Raw genomic sequence first — 20,569 nt, 5'->3', positions numbered from 1 at the left:
ATATGGGTTTTCAATCTGAAATGAAACCCATTCTTGTAGATTTTGTAGTTTACAGTTGCAGAGAGGGAGAGAGAGGGCAACTGATTCTTGTAGATTTTGTAGTTTGCATTTGCAGAGGGAGAGAGAGGGCAAGTTCAGAGTTTTTTTTTTATCTGAAATTAGGGCAATTTCAGAGTTGAGAACGAGAATAGAGATGGAGGCGATTGAGAGGCTGAAATGCTTTGCCGTGAAATCGCAACTGGGAGGCAATTAGGGAGGCGATTAGGGCAAGTTCAGAGTTGAGAACGAGAATAGAGATGGAGGCGATTGGGAGGCTGAAATGATTTGCCGTGAAATCGCCACTGGGAGGCGATTAGGGCAAGTTCAGAGTTGAGAACGAGAATAGAGATGGAGGCGCGTTTTTAACTTCTGATCCTTGTAGATTTTGTGTTTGCAGTTGCAGAGAGAGAGAGAGAGAGAGAGGGAGCAAGTTCCAGAGTTGAGAACGAGAATAGAGACGGAGGTGATTAGGAGGCTGAAATGATTTGCCCGAAAAAAAATTTATTATTATCCCCGCTACAGTGAAAAAAAGGGGGCCTGGAACAACATAGAACTCAAAATTGTTGTTCCAGCTTTTGGGCCAAATATTGAAAGTGTACTGCTACTGTTGGGAACAAAACAAGGCGGGCCAAACATGTTGTGGACTCAAAATGGGTTACTGTAGCGGCCCGGGAGCATTACAGAACACTTGGGAACAAACACCAAACAGGTCCTTAGGATCCCTATTTTGGCTTTGACTTAGGCCTCTGTGTATTCTTGGGACGCATTCCCTTTTTGAAGACTTTCTATACTACTTATCAAAAAAAAAAAAAAGATGATAGGGTCAAGCAATCCAGGGAAAAGGATTTTGACCATGCTATTACAAGTAGGGACAACTATATCAATACCAAGTCTGAGGGAGAAGATTCTACTGGTTTCAGTGATCAGGTTTCTGTACTACTTGCGGAATGGCACCAGATATTCAAACTTCATCATCGTTTTTCGAAAATGGAGCACTTATCTCTTATTCTAAGACTTTCGATGCTGTCCACATTGCCAAATCTTTTTTTCAAGAAGTTGTCCGGGCCGTCCGGCTACATGGGTTACACAACACCATTGTTTCTGATCGCAATCGGAAGTTTACGAGTTGTTTTTGGCGCAAATTATGGAAGTTGCTGAAGACAAGGCTGAAATTTTCTTGTTCTTTTCACCCACATCCTGATGACCAAACTGAGGTTATTTCTTGCAGCTTGGGTGACTTGCTTCGTTGTCTTGGTCACCATATTCCTAGTTGGGACCAGAATATTCCTATAGCTTAATTTGCATATATCAGATCTGTAAACAAGACCACTGGGCGCAGCCACTTGGAACTTGTGACAGATTTGCTGCCAAGGAAGCCAATTGATTTAGTCCCTTTACCAATTGAGGCACACCCTAGTGTTGAAACTGATGCTTTTAGTAAGCATATTTTCGAAGGAATATTGCAAAAAGTAATGAGAGTTACAAAGCACCAGCTGATTTGCAGCGAAAGTTTACTAAATTTCATGAAAGGAACATGGTTATGGTGCGAATAAGACCTGAATGCTATACAAAAGGTGCTTCCAGAAAATTTCATTCAAAGAGTGCTGGGCCACTGGCCCATACAAAATCTTCAACATGGGTATACGAAGTTCTCAAACATTTATTGTTAAATGGAGAGGACGCCCACTTTTTGATTGTACTGGGATTCCCTTTAGTGAGTTCCACTACGTAGCTCCTTACCATTATGAGCAATTCCATCCCTTTAACTCGTTAGGGTCGAGTACAAAAGGCGTGGCAAGGAGGGTTCTAAGGCTCAAGCCTTAATTTGGCACATGCTAGACGATGGGGGGGTCCACTTGGAGTCTTGCATAATTGGGGGGTTTGGTCAAATTTCATAATTATGGTAACTTGCATTAGTTAGCATTAATTACTTTTATTGGGCTAGGGTCAAGTATTGATTACCTCAATTATGGGGTAATCCTAGAGTCAAATTTTGATTACCACAATTATGGGGTAATCCAAGGGTTACTGCATTCACAGAATGTTATAAAAGGGAGAGAATGTAATCTTGAGAGGCAGTCTATGAATGAATAAAAATGCATTTGAACTTTTCTTTGTGAGTGATTCACAAGATATGAGGGTGTGATGCCTAGACCATATTGGTGTGATTCCACTAGGTTTATGTTATTCTATTTCTCCTCCTTTGTTTTTCTACATTTCTACTATTGAAGCTCCAAATTTCAGCCCTAGTTCTTTGAATTTGCAGCCCCTGAATTCTTTCTTAACTCTTTAAGGCTTCTCTCTTGTCCTACATTAGCTATCCCCTTGAGAACTTTTTGATTATCTACCAAAATAACTAATAGGAATGATTTCTACTGGTTCCATAGCTATTCATTCCATCTTTCATGGCAGCAATAGGCATTAGAACAATGAATACAGAATGCTCTTAGCTAGATAAATCATTGTTGTTATCTTAGCTAGATATATGATGGTCGGGGGGGGGGGGGGGGGGGGGGGGGGGGGGGGGAGGTGTGGTGGTTTGTTGGTGTGGGTTTTGGATTATGTGAGGGGTAATTTGGATCCAAATGTATGGATTCTTGTCAAATATGAAATTATTAGTGTAAAGTTGTCGTATTTGTAATATATTTTGTTAAAGTGGCTTTTTATACATTCATTCTTTTTGAATACACATAAGACTTGTTTATTCTTATTTTTCTATTCATCCTAATACACATCACAGTTTAAGACACAAATGTTATTGCTTGTACTAATACTGATACCATAATCTGTGTTTCATTTGTTGGTGGCTTCAAGTTCCTTTCCATCCATTCCATAAGGAATCAATGCAATCTTCGGTTATAGTTTCAATCTGCCATTGCAAATTTTGTGCCGGGACAAGTACGTTGCCGACTGTCAGTAAATGCAGCTGAAAATAATAGCATTCATATTGAAACATATGGAACTTGGGCTTTCTGGTATGTTTTAGCATTCATATGGAAATGTTTGGTTTTTGGGTCTTTGGGTATGGTTTAGAAACATCTGAATTGAAGTTCCACTCATAATTCTTCTCTACTTGATATTAATGCTGGCCTAAATCCCTCGTGCAAAATAGGAAACCTTGAAAGACAATGTTGACCAAGAATTGAACCTTTGTACTTCTTTAAGTACGAGTTTTTAATGTTACTTTACTAAGGGCCTCTTCAACGAGTCTTGAACAATCTCAGATCTGATCCTTAACGAAAATGATCAGTTCAAGTATGATGACGCTGTGATAGCATTGGGCATAGAGAAAGAAACAGTTGCCAGGAAAGAACTCTAGGAGCAAACATGCAGAAAGGAGAGAGATGCAAGATTACAAAAAAAAAAAAAAAAAAAAAAGGTATATTGTCCATTTAAATAAAAAAAACTCAACTCTTGCCATTGAGCTTATTAAGCATTCAATAATAAGTTTTTTCACTTAAAATTTCAACCTTACAAGGTACCAAACATCAATTTATTGGAGAACAACTCAATTTGTTCAAACATCTAAGACTGGACTGGATTCCTCAATCGCAAGTCTTTTATCCCCTAAAACCTCATACCTATGTTCTTTAAGATTATACTTCTTGAGTAGAGCAATCCAGTTTTCTCATATAAAATTTGTCCAAAATAAGGTCGGCTTGTCCTCAAAAGTGGACAAGCTTCAGTTCACCATAGTCTAATCAATGGGCTTGTACAATATTGATGTCATATCTTTGTTAATTTAATTTATTATAGTTCCAGTCTTTGTTACTCATATACTACACTATACTATATATATATATATATATATATATATATATATATATATATATATATATATCTCTTTATCCCTTATGAAAGGGGATTCTATTTTCATTATTTATATACATTTATTTTAGTTTTTTTATAAATTCATTAAAATCAAATCTTCTAATTCAAATAAGAGACATGATTCTTCACTTATTTGTTTTCCCAAAAAACATGACTTCTCAAAAACTATTCAAACAGAAACCTTCTAATGGCAGCTTCTTCATACGTATTCTAAATTAATATATATTTTAACATTCTCACCAGCCAATTTTTAAAAACAAATATAGTTCCCCATACCACACGTCGATTAAAAGAATCTGTTAGAACAAATTTACAAAAAAAGAAATATTATATTCTAACAGGTATTCAGTTCTTCTAATCTAAAAAGGAAACCTTGTAAATTGTAAACACCTCATTTAATTCTAAAATACTAACAATTTTAATATTGTCGCAATGCATGAAATAGCCATTTACAATATCATGCATGAAATGCTAGCGGTATGTACGATTTTCAAATTAAATTCGTTTGAAAGCACTAAAATGACAAGTGCATGAATGAATAATAACAGTAAAAATGTAACCCCAAAATCAAACACAAAAAAAAAAGGTTTGAATCTTTTAAATTGTATATAATATATAACAAGTACTCTGACCTTAAACATTTTTAATTTTTAATTTTTAAATTTCTACTGCACTGTGTTCTTCTTGGAATGTAAAATGTATGAATAGTCATTTACAGTATCATGCATGAAGTGCTAGCACTAAAATGACAAGTTCATGAATGAATAATAATAGTAAAAAAGTGACCCCAAAATCAAATACAGAAAAAAAAAAAAAAAAAAAAAAAGTTTTTATCTTTTAAGTTCTATATAATCTACAACAAATACTCTTGACCTTAAGGTGTCTCTCATTTGATCCTGATGTTCGTTTTCCTTGGAAGTCTGTTTGGCGCTCCAAGGCTCCTCTCAAGGTGGCTTTCTTTGTGTGGTCTTCGGTTTTGGGAAAGATCCTAACCCAGGATAATTTGCGAAGGAGAAGCCAAGTGGTGATCAATCGTTGTTTTATGTGCCTTCGTAATGAGGAATCAGTGGATCACCTTCTCATTCATTGCTATGTGGCTAGAGAGTGTTGGGATTTGATGCTTGGCTTATTTGGGCTTTTTTGGGTTATGCCTAGATCTACAAGAGGGTTGATTGAGGCTTGGAGAGGTTGCCCTGTGGGGACTCACAGTCAGGATGCGTGGAGGGCTACGCCGCTTTGTGTATGGTGGTGCATTTGGCTTGAAAGGAATAGGAGATATTTTGAAGGAAAGGCGATGTCGATTTCGGTGCTTAAATTCTCGATTATTTCCACTCTTTTTTGTTGGGTTTTAGGGAGAGATCATAGATCTTTGGAGGAAATTGTTGATTTTTTGGCCTCTTTGAAGGATTGAGTGGCTTTTTGTATTGTTCTTGGGTTCCGCTCCCCCTTGGAGTGTTTTTTTTATAAAATTTTTTATTTATCAAAAAAAAAAAAAATACTCTTGACCTTAAACGTTTTCCATTTTTAAAAAAATTCCTACTGCATTGTGTTCTTCTTGGAATGTAAAATGTATATTTCCATTCTTATTAGAGGAAGTTAAAAGTAGTCTTTCACCATTTAAGCCTTTTTTTTTTTTTTATAAGTCACCATTTAAGCCTCTTGAAAACCAAGAAATGTTCCTTTTTTTTTAAATAAAATTTTTCAACCTTCTATCATATCTTCTTTGCATCCTTCGTGTTATATATATATATTGATAAATAAGCAATTCTTTAAAAGCGTTCCGTCCCTACAAGACTACAAGACCACAAAAACCTGAGTACCCTAAGGCCACAGGGAAGCCAAAAACTCAATAGTCTCGTCAGCAAAGGAACATAGTCTACCCGAACCCCAAAAAAAGAGAGAGCTAATAACAGAAGATTTGAGAACAATGACCGAAGATTCCTCTCCTTCAAAGGATCTTCTATTCCGCTCCCTCCACAAACACCAACAAATACACACGGGCACCATCCTCCAAAACCCTCGAGCCTGTGCTCCCACCCAACCCCCTCTCCAGGTGTCCATCAAGCCTCTCGTAGATCTAGGCATGACCGAGTAAACTCCAAATAGGCCTAACAAGATATTCCAACATTCAACCGCTACTGAACAATGCAAAAGAAGATGGTCAACCGACTCACCATTACACTTACACATGCAACACCAATTCACCGTGATATGCCATCCTTCACATTATAGATCAATACCAAAAAAAATGTTTATCACATTTCCTCGGCATAATTCTTGATTGATATATGACATATATAGATTCAAAATTACTAAAGTAGAAATAGTGGTAATAGTGGAACCGGAATTTAAATTATGGTTGTTTATTAGTTTTTTAGATAAATTAATTTAAAATTTGCTTTTGTCTAACCTAATTATCTTGATGTCTTTACAGATAGAGGTCGAACAAAATACATGCTAATTCAAATAAAAGCGGATCAAAAATACAAGTGACTGAAAAATTTATACTTTACACTTTAAATTTTTACCTCGCTTTCAGTTAAAAAATATTCATATATTGTGGTGGATAATGTGTACCACTTTTTACACATCAAATATTAAGCACATATAGCCTTCAATAGTATATTCCCTTAGTGTTTAAATTTTTGCAAATTTTTTTTTCAACATGAACTTTACTCAAAGAGAAAAGAAATAAATAAAATTAAAAAATATTCATAAACATTTATCACCACGTGCAATGCACGTTACCATCTCTAGTATATATATATATACACACACACATAAACCTCTTTGACTCACAAATGTATCTTTTAAAAATTGAGCATATCTTTTGACCAATTTTGTTGAAAAACTTATAAGCCGTGAAAATAAGGGAAAGATAAACAACAACAATAGAAATACTTACCGGAAGTCCACACAAAGTGATGTTAAATTTGCCGGACCGAGGTTCTCTATATCCAAGGCGCAAATATTTGAATACAAAATTGAAAGCTTCATCTCATGAGAAACTTTGACGATCAAGATGGAAACACATTGAAAGTTGGAGGGCTGAACATGGAAACCAGTCTTCATCATACAAAATATTCTCCCTCCCAAATGAACTAAGCAATTCTCCGAAATTGACATCTCATAATCCAATGGTAGAGTTTCAAAGTGCAGTCCGGTAATTTCCTTAGGAACGCCAAGAGATTTAATGACACCATCACCTTCATCAGAAAATATGACACGACAAGCAAATAAGTTATCATAAAATCCGAAAGCGTATATGCAATCCTCAACATATTCAGCCTTTCCACTGAAGGCCCTGTGTTTCTTTATCTTGTCTGCCTTTTTGACGACCTGCCACTCCTTCATTGAACTCCCGACTTTGTAACAATAGAATTCAGTTATGGGAATAATGGAAATAAAATCATAAACTGAAATGAGAACACAGTCATTGATGACGGCATAACCAGAGACAGTCTTGGCTGATCCTTCCCAGGAGCGAGTCTCAGGTAGGGAAGAACAACTCCACCCTTCATCCCCCAAATGTTCGAAATGGGGAGGCTTGATGCGGAGGCGTGGAGAAACCATGGTACCTCCAGCAAGCGCAAAAAAACTTCCACGGACAGCCATCACCTTGGGAAAAGGTTTTGATGCATTTGGCCAATGCAAATCAGAAATCTTTTTGGTAATTGTATCAAAAAGAAGGGGTCGATACTGATTATATTCCTCCTCCTTAATGAGCCAATATGAATACATCAAGCACATGTGCGATCCTGAGATATCACAACCAACCGGTGAATATGGTCTATCTTTCTCTAAGCAGCTTTTAAACGCTTTGTGCAGAGGACTAACTCTTGCAATTTTAGATCCTCCTCCTCCTCCTCCTCCTCCTCCTCCTCCTCCTCCTCCAAATTTGATTTCATAAATTGCAGCCCAATATGGCCCACCAACAAAAGTCGCAACCAAAAACAATGATACTTCCTCATCCTCCATCTTTAGTTACCTCCCTCCTCCGTCGGAGCTGCAATGGGGCTATAACATTGCAGAAGAGATCTCTCTCTGCTGCGGCGTGTAGATGCGTTCTAGGGTTTTGGTGCCTCTACCCCTCAGTCTCCTCCCTAGATATAAAAGAGTAATGAACGGCATCCGTCTGCCGCTTGCTTTAGCTAGTTCTACAAGGACATTGATACCCTTTATGAATCCTTTTATTAATTACTTCTAACGGGCCTCACAAATAAAAAAACCTACTACCCCACGAGTCTATATGACTAATGAGATTCATTTAAAAATATGAGGTAATTAATTATTTAAAAAATTATAGTTCATTTTTTAGCATTCATCTTTATATAGTATCTTTGTTAGTTATTCAAATTTCAAAAACCATGCCTATCAAATTATATTTGTATCTCTATACCTATATTTATATTTATATACTATTCTAAAAGTGTAACTAATTTCTTAACATTTTTAATTTATTATTTTTTATAAAAATTATCATTAAAGCACCTAATGATCCATATCTAATTAAAGTACTTAATGATTCATCTAATCATTCATACTGTATTTTTTTTTATGTTTCCTTTTTATCTTATTCTTATATAGCAATTATATTCTTATTCATTTCCTTTTATGATGGACACAGATTTCTACTTTTAATATGAGTGGGATATTTTGAATTTCAAATATTTTTTACTATTTTTTATATTAGTTAAAAGTTTTTAAATTAAATTTCGATTACTATTAATTTTATACTATGTTTTCTTTAGGTGAATACCACCCAAAGGACACAAACGTTTATTTGACATCTTATTCCAACCATAAAATAATTATATTGTTAAATAGGAAAAAATATTATATTGTTAAAAATGTTTCCTTTTATTTATGACGGACACAAACCACTATTTTTAATATAAGTTAATACCTTTTAAATTTTGCTATCTATTCCTATATAATAATTATATTGTTAAACGTTTCCTTTTATAATAACGGACGCACAATTTTTAATATGTGTTAATGCCTTTAAAAAATCAAATTGTGTTTATTATAATTGTATACTAAGAAAACCAAAAGACACAAAATATTAATAAGATAAAATTAAAGTTCCTAGAGAAAAACATTGATATATATATATACATAAGGTAAGGAGATTGATGAAAGTAGAAAGGAATTTGAGAATTCTCAATTGATCAAATTTCTAGATCCTCTAAGTTAAAATGTTTCTATATTATCTTAAGTTGAATTGTTATGATTTTAACATATGTCATCTCACCTAAATTTAGGGCTGACAACGCTCCACGTAATTTAGTAATAAAAAAGGTTTGAAACGACAATGTTTTGAAGAAGAAAAATAGCTTTAAGTTTCCAACCACCCACCTCGGATTCTCTAAGTTAAAACTTCTCTACATTATCCTAAGTTGAATCTTAGAAACTTTGACAAGTGGCCTTTATTACAAATCTATGACTTATAATGCACCACATCAACAAATAAAAAATAAAAACTAAAGTTGTTTAACCAGTGAACAAAGAAATGTCATTAACGAATGCTAAAACTTCTTCAAGTCTCCATTTTTTTCTGGTCTATAATGCCTGAAACTAGTTGGTTCTTCTTGGATTGGTACAGAATTGGTGGTGAAGTTTACAAATTTGTGGTGATCATCGGTGAGATTAAACCCTAATTTTTAGTTTAGATTGAATAACTAGCACTTTGACAGAATCAAATGCAGTTACCAACTTGATGTAAATAACAAGGGCAAAGTACAAAAAGCCTCCCTTGACTTATAGTCTTTTCCAATAAACCCCCCTCATCTAATTTTTTACCAAAGAACCCCCCTCGACTTGTAACCATTTTCTAATAAATCTCACTTATATAATTTTTTACCAAAGAACCCTTCTCAACCATCTAAAGGGTGTAAAAGAATTGATATTTAGACCAAAATGCCCTTTATTTAAATCTTAATTTTCTCGAACTTCAAAAATCCATATCTCACAAACCGTATATTCAAATATTGCAAATAATATATGCACGGAAAGCTTATAAAATAAGAATTCCAGAAATATGAGATTTGTTTAACAAAACTGTTGGAAACTAGTTGTGTAAACTAGTGTTTTAACATGTGAATGAAACTTGCCCGTATATAGAATACAATGCTGGTGGCGATTAAAAATTTAATGAATTATTGGCACGTGATTCAACGTGGTTGAGGATGGGTTAGAAAGTTTAGGGATGCATTGCACTTATAAGGTGTGATAAAGGATTCTGAAAGGTGTGACAGTAGTACGTTAATTCAACACAAACCTTTGAACCATTAATACATCTGGTGGTTGTGTCTCGAACAGACACCGTGTTTCAGATATTTCCATAATAACGATGAATTGCATTTGATCTGAAACATTGTAATGGATGGTGAAGTGACGCACACAGTCGCAGTAGACACCACTTGTCTATAAATACTCCTATGGGCTGCATTAATTTAAGATACAATTTATTATTCTCTCCCTCTCTCAAGTTAAACCCAACCCAAGTGGGTGTGAGTTCAAGCCATGGTCAAGTGGTCTGAGCCACTTAGGCCCAAAACCAATTTAACTAAGCCATATTAAATTTGGTCCGAGCCATTTGGTTCGGATTGCACCCAATTCAGCATTTATATAGTATAGATGTATTTTTGAGTCAGAAAAAGTATTACACGAAAGAGGTTCGCCGTATCCACGAGTTTGTAGTGCTGCTACCGGTGGATGTAAACCGTTGTATCCTGGGAGATAGATGTCATTGAGTCTGTTAGCACCATAGCCGGATGAATTTGTCTTAAGGACATAGTATTCAATACTAGCCTCGGTCCAGGTTCTTTATTTACTATTTATTAATTTATTGCTTTATTTTGCATATTTAATTAAATATATAGTTGCATATTTAATTAATCAATTCTTAGTATATTGTTAATTATCTCATATCATATTAGTATAAGAGTTGTTATATCTTAAAAGTCATATTAAACATATATTTTACCAACAATCTTAAGACAGATTCACGTCTTGCATAAATTTTAATATATGCTTCTATTTAAGATTTAAACTAGTAGATATTATACTAATGATTGAGATATAATAAAATATTGTTATATATATTATTATATGATAATATGCTTCATATTGATGTGTTCAATATTACGTGAAATTGAAGCAAGTTGTATAAGTAGATTATTGAATTATTTATATAATTCAATATTGGTTAAATAATTTTAATTTTATACATAATATTATGTAGTATATTATATTATCTTAAAACATTTGTGACAACTATAGATAGAAAAAGGTATTTCATTCTTCTTATCAATAATTGCACAACACGATGTTATCCATATTTGCTACAAAGTAAAGATAAAGCCTTAGAAATGTTTAAACATTACAAAAATGATGTTGAGAATCAACTTGGCAAAAAGATCATGGTATTAAGAACTAATAAAGGTAGTGAATACGAAATACCATTCGCTGACATTTGTTTAGAATATGGTATTATTCACCAAACTATCGCTCATTATTCACCTCAACGGAATGGTGTTGCTGAATGCAAAAACTGTACTTTAAAAAAAATGATGAATGCTATGTTGACAAGTTCTAGTTTAACTTAGAATTTGTGAAAGGAAGTTTTGTTTTTTACAAATTATGTTATCAATAAAATACCTGAAAAGAAAACTAATGTGACACCATATGAATTATAGAAAGGTCGAAAACCTTCCTATAAATTCTTAAAAGTGTGAGGGTGTCTAACTAAGGTTGCAGTTCCTACTCCTAAGAAAGTTAAAGTGAAACCTATAATGTGGTGTTATCTTTAATTGGTATTAGGCATTTTGGAATAAAACAAAAAAACAAAACATACGGGCTTGGGCCCAAAATGGATAATATCATACCATGTGGTTGAGTGGATCGTTACATAAAACCTTTGATAGGTTATCCTCATAACAGTAAAGCATATTATTTTCTTGTGCATAAATCATACAATGAAAATGACGATGAGTTTAGATGTAATAAAAGAGCTAGAACGTTTAAATCTTTTATTCCTGATTTTTTAGCCTGTTTATTGAAGAATAAGCCACAGAGCTTTAAGGAAACAAATTCTTCTCTTGATTATTATTATTTCTTAAATTAATTATGTGATATAATTAATCATATGATATAATATTAAACTATATTTATTTATGCGAGTTCAATATTGTAATTATAAATGTTTACTATAATATTGAACTATGTAGTTGAATTACTTAGTATACATTATAATTTAATTTTACAACATAGTTTATTTAATATGTGATATTATTGAATTTATATGAATTCATGACTGGTTTGTGTATGTAATACAACAAAAAAAAAATTGACTAGTCCAATTGTGTCAATTCTCCCGATAGTTAAGGGAAAAAGATCTATATTAGTGTTTAAGACACGTATAGCTGTGAATAGGCTAAATAAGAGAAGATTTTCCAATAACTCTAAAGAGTTTAATGGAAAATGCTATGAATACACTAAACAAGTACACCGAGACAAGCTAAATCAAGCTAGTTAGCTCTGATGTACAATTTAGCTAAGAGTTAAAATGTTACTGAGTTGTAAACTAGTTAGCCTAGTTACAAGCTAAAATGATTAATGAAGTGCACAGAACCTAAGAGGAAAATAAAAATCTGTTAGTTGGTTTTATCTCTCAACTTGGTAGTAAAAAAAAGAAACACGAGGGTGATGAATAACCATTTTAGCCATAAGCTATTTGAGCTATACATCATATCTGCTTATGTAGGAGGAAATAATACTACTTATAAAGTAATAATTTTTGAAGAATATTCTTCGAAACAAATTACTCTACTACCAAGGTAAACTATTTAGATAAGTGTGTATTAAAATTAACAGCTACTAAAATTGATAATTGACCAAACTTAACTTCAAGTTAGTGGTAATAGCAGAGAAGTGGGTGCTCATTATAAATTAGTAGTAATTAATAAGAAGAATGTGCTTAATCTAAGCTAGTTAGAAACTCATTTTTAACTAATAATGATAGCTGAGAAGTGAGTGTTCACTGTGTGGTGATGTATCCAAAGCTTAAATAATAAGCTAGTAATTTGCTTAAATGATTGAGTTATGTGATGTGTGACATTTGAAATGTTATGACATGTTAATATGACTAACTTAACTTGAACCTAAACATAAATATGTGTAAGCAAATATCAATTAGAGCTCAATCTAACTAATATCTTTAGCATTGATTCACGGTAATGTCAGTGAATTATTATAAGAATATGCTACAGATAAAGTGAGTGCATATGCACTAAAAATTGTTATACATGCTTGTTGAGAAACGAATATGAAAAGATGGGTGAAGTATTTAGTATATGGTATTTCAAGAGTTAGAAAACCATAATAAATACAATTTCATAATTATCCCAAAATTGTGGGGCTAATACTTGTTACGAGACATCTCATCTTAAAAGAAATACTTATAAATGTGGTGGAGTCCTAAGAGCTTTAGGATAGAATCAAAAACCATTTATAGTATTATAACAATAGTGCATGTTGTTTCCTATGAGAAAAATACTATGGAACAACTAGAAGAGTTCTTTTTTCAGCAGAAAAGCTGAGTTATTTGTTATAATTGAAGAGTAAAGTGTGCAAGCTTAGAAGTCCTTGAGTGAATTAAAGCTGGTACTGAGATAATGACATAAATGTGATGCATAAGTCATTATATGCCTTTTAAAAAAAAATGATATACTAATTGATATATTTGATATGAAAGATTTAACATCTGATAACATAGTATATTCTCAATAGAGTGAGATTGGGATAATACTAGTTATGATAACAAAAGCCTATCTAACTTTTGTAGATGAAAATCTCAAATATAAATACTAGTCAAAGTATATCATTAGTTGAGATTGCAAGGCATCTTAATAACTGTGTTTAATTGCATATTTTCAATCCAGGATCGGATCACTGAAAAACAATGAATTGGGTAGTTGAGATACACCCTAAGTCCAATATTGCATAGATCAAGGTATCTAACTAAATTGGAGGTATAACAGTGATGCAATTTGGATGTGGGATATTAAAGACTTCAAATCCAAGAGTGGATATGTCTTTTATATTAAAGGTGTAGTTGTATATTCTTAATATAACTCAAAGTTAAAAACTTTGAATAAATCAAATAGGAAAGTCAATAGACTTTACCTAGAGAACATTTCAAAATAAGTTTACACCTGTGCCACTAAAGAAAATGATATTGCTAACAATACACAATTTTAGGGCACAAAGTATACATTTGCTCTCAATTGGGAAAATCTCTGCAGAGTATAATATTTCTATATACAACCATGTGGCCACATATAAAATTGAGGGTTGTATTAGAGAGCAATTGTATAGATCATCGAGGGGAATGGGATTAAAAGCCAAAAGCTAACGAGTCATCTTAATGGAAACCCAACCTAGTTGACTGGAGATCCCAAGATCTAGGTTCAAAGGGACAATAGAAATTCTGCATGGCTCACCAGAAGCACTGGGAAAATATAAATCTTCTACCCATTTCTATGATGAAACAATGTTACCTATAGCGAATATTAGGATAAGCTACGCTTTTAATGACTCTTATACCTTGAAAATTCAAGTGGGGTTTGGTAGGATACTCTTAATAAGAAGTAACCTATATGAGTGTAAAGTAGGGCCGCTTCTATGAGAACTATAAAGGCTAAGTTTTCTAGAACACTCATTGAATACCAGGACTTGTTCAGGGCCAAAATGAACACAACAATGAGAACCAATTTTGTGAGGAAGGGTACTGTGTGTTTGTTATTGTCTTGGTTTACACAAACGGCTGAACAGTTCAAGATATCACATTCACTGGTTAGCCAGTAAATCCGATAACAATACACTAGGGAAGGTTCAAGGCCAAAAGCTACCTATCCCGATGCAGTAACTTTCCGACTATACTCTCTCTAGTGTCTGCATAATCATTTTTTGCATTTCAGCAGCCAATTTTCATTCATGTGGGGGATTGTTGGAAACTAGTTGTGTAAATTAGTGTTTTAATGTGTGAATGAAACTTACCTGTATATAGAATACAATGCTGGTGGCGATTGAAAATTTAATGAATTCTTGACACGTGATTCAATGTGGTTGAGGATGGGTTTGAAAGTTTAGGGATGCATTGCACTTATAAGGTATGATAAAGGATTGTGAAAAGGTGTGACAGTAGTACGTTAATTCAACACAACCCTTTGAACCATTAATACATCTGGTGGTTGTGTCTCGAACAGACACCATGTTTCTGATATTTTCATAATAACGATGAATTGCATTTGATTTGAAACGTTGTAATGGATGGTGAAGTGACACACCCAGTCCCAGTAGACACCATTTGTCTATAAATACTCCTATGGGCTGCATTAATTTAAGGTACAATTTATTATTCTCTCCCTCTCTCAAGTTGAACCCAACCCAAATTGGTGTGGGTTTGTGCCATGGTCAAGTGGTCTGAGCTACTTAAGCCTAAAACCAATTTCATTGAGTCATATTAAATTTGGTCCGAGCCATTTGGTTCGGATTGCACCCAATTCAACATTTATATAGTATAGATGTATTTTTGAGTCAGAAAAAGTATTACACGGAGGAGGTTCGCCATATCTATGAGTTTGTAGTGCTACTACTGGTGGATGTAGATCGTTGTATCCTGGGAGATAGACGCCACTGAGTTCGTTAGCACCATAGTGGGGTAAATCTATCTTAAGGACATAATATTCAATACTAGCCTCGGTCCAGGTTCTTTATTTACTATTTATTAATTTATTGATTTATTTTGCATAGTTAATTAAATATATAATTGCATATTTAATTAATCATTTCTTAGTATATTGTTAATTATCTCATATCATATTAGTATAACGGTTGTTATATCTTAAAAGTTACATGAAACATATAATTTACCAACAAAAACTTCATAACCAGAGATAATTAGACAATCTAAAAATCTATTGCAACAATCTTATTTTATTTTATTTTTTATAAAATACTCAGGTTATTCATAAGAAAATTTTCAGAATTATTCATTTTCATATGGAACATAACATATAAAAAAATTAGCCCCAATAGAGACCGAATATTCATTTTTATATTTTTTTAAATGGTCAGTCTATAAAAGAATGAAAATACTTTGCCGCAAAATACGATATCTCATAAAATTGATCTTTGTTGGGGTTAAATTTTTTACATATTCGGCTCCATAAGTAAATGAATAATTCTGAAAATTTTCTTACAAATATCTTGCGTATTTTATTTTTTAAAAATAAAATAAGGTTGTTGGAGTAGATTTTTAGATTACTTAATTTTCTTTAGTTATGAAAGTTTGTTGTATAAATCTTATATTTCTGGAATTCTTATTTCATAAACTTTCCGTACATATATTATTTATAATTTTTAAATGTACGGTTTATGAGATATGATTTTTTGAAGTTCGGGAGAATTAATATTTAAATAAATGGCATTTTTGTCCAATTATCAACTCTTTTACCCCCTTCAGATAGTTGAAGGGGGTTCTTTGGTAAAAAATTAGACAAAGGGGATTTATTGTAAAAATGATACAAGTCGAGGGGGGTTCTTTGGTAAAAAAAAAAATAGACAAGGGTTACTGGAAAATTTTACAAGTCGAGGCGGTTTTTTTATACTTTGTCCAAATAACAAATCTTATATTTAAAAGAACACATTTATCTCATTGATATAAATAATAAAGAAATAAAAAAGAAAAAAAGAAAAATTAAACAACCTAGCTTTATGTCCAATGGGAGAAAATTGGAAGGAGGAGAGTTCAGGTTTAAACATAAAAAAAAAAAAAAAAAAAATTAGAATAGAGGAAAGATGTCATACCCCCTAATTTCGAAACACGGGTTGATCAGGTCTGCGCACAAAATCAGGGGAGATCAACCAATTAATAATAAATAAGCACAGAATACAAGAGGAAAAATAATAATAAAATTCATAAATATCGCTGAAAGAGAAATCTAAAATAATAATTAAATAATAAATTATCTGATACCATAATCTCCAATTAGCCAAGTAGATAAAAATAAATAAATAAATAACACTAAATACTTAACATTTAAATGACAAACAAATTAAAACCCTAAAACAAATAATTAACAATTCAAATAGCCACCTAGATAAATAAAATAAATAAATAAAACTTTGGAAAATTTAGGGGTATTACAAAAGACAATGAAAGGTAAAAAAAATTGGAGAATCAAATTGCATGATATGAAACGAAAAAAAAAAAAATCAAACCAATAATACTTGTAGAGAGATGTGGGGGTTGGAAACCTAAAACTGTTTTTCTTCTACAAAACATTGTCATTTCAAACTTTTTTTATCACTAAATTATGTGGAGCGTCGTCAGCCCTAGATTTAGGTGAAATGACACATGTTAAAACCATAACAATTCAATTTAAGATAATGTAAAAAGATTTTAACATAGAGGATCCTAGTTTGGCGAAGAAAGGGTAATCATTCAACACAAAGATGGACCATGTGTTGGTGGTGGGTTTTTTTTTTTTGGGTCAATTTGTATTGTTGATTTAAAGTTATTATCTCAAAAGGTTCGATCTTTGTACTGAATTTTTTTAAATTGTTAAATGTTAGTCCAATTCAAATTGAATTTAAATTGTGTTAATTTCAGGGTTTTTATTAGATTACAATACAAGGTAAATACTTAGTTGTGTCTCTTTTTGTAATATTTGAGTTTTAATGATTTAATTTTTTTTTCTTTTTTTTTTTTTATACGAAGATTGAGAACTCGAAACTGATCAAATTGGTTGTTGATTGAACTATGTTGCAACGGAGGGACACCCGATTGATGGCGAAAAAGGGATAATCATTAAACACAAAGGGATGCACCAGAAGTTTTTTTTTTTCTTTTCATGTAAACGAAAATGAGTTTGTATAATGGAGATTTAAAATTAAAAGAAAATGAGTCTATTTTTTATTTATTTATACATTAAACGAATAAATTGGTATGTAAACAGAACCATTTGCAAATTGATTGAATTTACATCTCTATACAACATATATATATATATATATATATATATATATATAGTGAGAGAAATTGATTTATAGTCTTCAACTTTTGTGCAGACATGTGATAGTTCAAAAGAGTTTTGTGCAATTTATCCTAAAATATAAATTAATAAAAAAAAATTTATTACTTCTTTTTATAGAATAGATATTCTTTATTATAAAGTCATCCAAGATTGTTTTTTTAATTGAATTTGCATTAGGTTGATTATTATTTAAGTTCATAATGCAATATTATTAAGTAACTAAATCTTTCATAAATACATATTGTTACCCAAGTATTGACTCTAGAGAGGGGTGAATAGACTTAATGACAAATAATGGATAATTTTCGCAATATAGAAAAGCAATTTCAAGCAAAGTACTTAACACAATTGTGCAATTATAAAGAAATGAAATAAACAATTAAATAGTACAATTATAAGATAGATAAGGGACGAGATATTGCAAACTATAACACGACAATTTTTGCGAAGTTCGAAAACTCCTACTCCTCAGCTCAAGACCCCTCTTGAGACTTCCCAATCACGGGTGGAGAACAAACCTTTACATGAAGTAACTCCTTGATTCGCTTTGCTAAGAAAACAACCTTTTCTTAGTCTTCCTTTGGGTCACACCAACCCAGTGGGTCAAACCAACCCCTTACAATTGATAGTAATAAGAATAATGAAGTACAAGAAATATCTCTCAAAGATTGATATACAATTTTAGCTCTCAACTAGAATATATATGAATATCTATGAAGCTCAAACTCTATAAATGAAATGAATGAGAGAAGATGAAGTATGTGAAGAATGTAAGCTCTTAAGAACTCAATACAATCTCTCAAGTGTATAATAGAGCAAAAACTCTATGAAGATTCAAACATGAGCAAAAGCCCTTTGAATCCTTACTAGAATCTCTCAAGATTAGTATATAAAAGAATGAGAGAGATGGGGAGAAAATGTGAGAACAAAAGCTCTCTTTTATGCCTAATGAGGTCTTTCAAATGTTGGCTCTCTTGCTTACTTCCAATGTCCAAACATTGTGTATTTATAGCCCCATTGAAGAATAAATCTGTTTGGGGGCAATATAGTAAAGTCCTATCAGGTTCTATGGTCAAACTAGCCATTATTTCAAATTTGTCTCTATGTCGATCGGCCGATGGTACACTTTCGATCGGCCGAAAGTCCCTTGTCGGTTGGCTAATGCCTTAAACCTGAGAACTCTTTTATGTGAAACCCTTATCGGTTGGCTGAACCCTCATGTTCGGTTGGCCGAAACGTCTCATTTGAGAACTCAACTCTCTGTTTTGTTAGTCAGCTGGCTGCCACATACTGGGCATTTTCACCAGTCGGCTGACAGATAAAAAATCTGTCCTGAGAGTTCTAATTTCAGTTTAGACTATCTGCCAAACTTTCTGCATACCTTATTTTCATTTAAAACATTTAAATAAATGTCTATTTACTTTAAGTTTACAATGTAAATAAGGAAGTACCCACCATTTGGATTCAATAAAAAATATAAGAAAATTGAAATCCGACTAAATCAAAATGTGAAAAATCAATTTTCGTACAAAATGAGGTCCCCGACAGTTTTGGTAAATCTTGATCCTCCGTGTAGGCTAATGTAGAAATGATGAAAGAGTTATTACCGGAACAAATTATTTTAAGATAATCATTATTTCAAAAATTCATTTTTCACACTTAGCCATTTTTCATTCTTAGTTAAAAATACAGTTTTTCATGACGCGCATTTTGGGGTCCTAAAGTCCGTTACCAACTCATGGTAATGAAGGCTTCATATTCCTTAATTGTTGACCAATATGAATCACGTGATTGATGTGCATGGTCTTAGAATTTATAGCACAAGTGATGAGTTCTTTCAAAGCTTAAGCGAGCTTAAACTAACTCATTCTTTAGCAATGACTTCATGTGCAATTATATATGAATGAAGTGCATAGTCTATTGCTAATATATATAGGAACATATGAATGATGATATGATATGTATGGTCCTATAGAGATGAACTTCAAATTGATTCATAAATACTTTGACATTGAATCATAAACACTTACCATCCTATCTACCAATTTCTTTATGCTTTGGCCATGATCGTTTAGGTTTTGAGGTATTCTTGCTTTCTTTCTTCATTTGACTTTCTTGCTCATTGTAGTCCAAACTATATTTGGATGAACTTTGCATTTGGTTCCTTGCAACTTCATGTTTTCATTGTTTTCATTTCTTTATTTGATGTGATCTTGAATAATAGAATACTTTGAATGATCTTTAATGCTTCATTGAGGTCATTATTTGAATATGAATAATCTATATAACACTTAATGTAAATATTAGTCCTTAAACAACATTAATGGTTTGTTATCATCAAAACATCTAGATTGTCCTTTGATGAAATCCTTAAGGTCAACAATCTCCCATTTTTTAATGATGACAAAACATTGATGTGTTTATAAGCAACTGAAGTGGCATTTGGAAAATGATTCCCTTATCAAAGTGCATATAATGAACATAATGTCATAAAATAGCATGCTTGTACATTCTTAATAAATTTTAGATATTTATGTGCATACAAGATCATTTTAAGCTCTAAAAGATTTCTATAAAATCTCCCCCTGTCAACATGC

The 20,569-nt window shown here is 32.5% G+C and overlaps 1 protein-coding gene across 1 annotated transcript in view; it reads right to left on the bottom strand.

Moving 5' to 3' along the window:
• Positions 1 to 8,008, bottom strand: part of LOC132269575 (uncharacterized) — a 38,900-nt gene extending 30,892 nt beyond the window's left edge. The window contains exon 1 of the mRNA XM_059770813.1: positions 6,776 to 8,008. Within this exon, the coding sequence (XP_059626796.1) occupies positions 6,776 to 7,848 (1,073 nt within the window). The 5' untranslated portion in view covers positions 7,849 to 8,008. The remainder of the gene's footprint in view (positions 1 to 6,775) is intronic.
• Between the last annotated feature and the right edge of the window lie 12,561 nt (positions 8,009 to 20,569).

The sequence above is a fragment of the Cornus florida genome, unplaced genomic scaffold (assembly GCF_030987335.1).
Source record: "Cornus florida cultivar Cherokee Brave unplaced genomic scaffold, ASM3098733v1 CherokeeBrave_3.0.0_Hap2_Chr08, whole genome shotgun sequence".
Taxonomy (NCBI): domain Eukaryota; kingdom Viridiplantae; phylum Streptophyta; class Magnoliopsida; order Cornales; family Cornaceae; genus Cornus; species Cornus florida.
The sequence above is the reverse complement of the archived record's forward strand: the minus strand, read 5'-3'. Positions and strand labels throughout refer to the sequence as shown.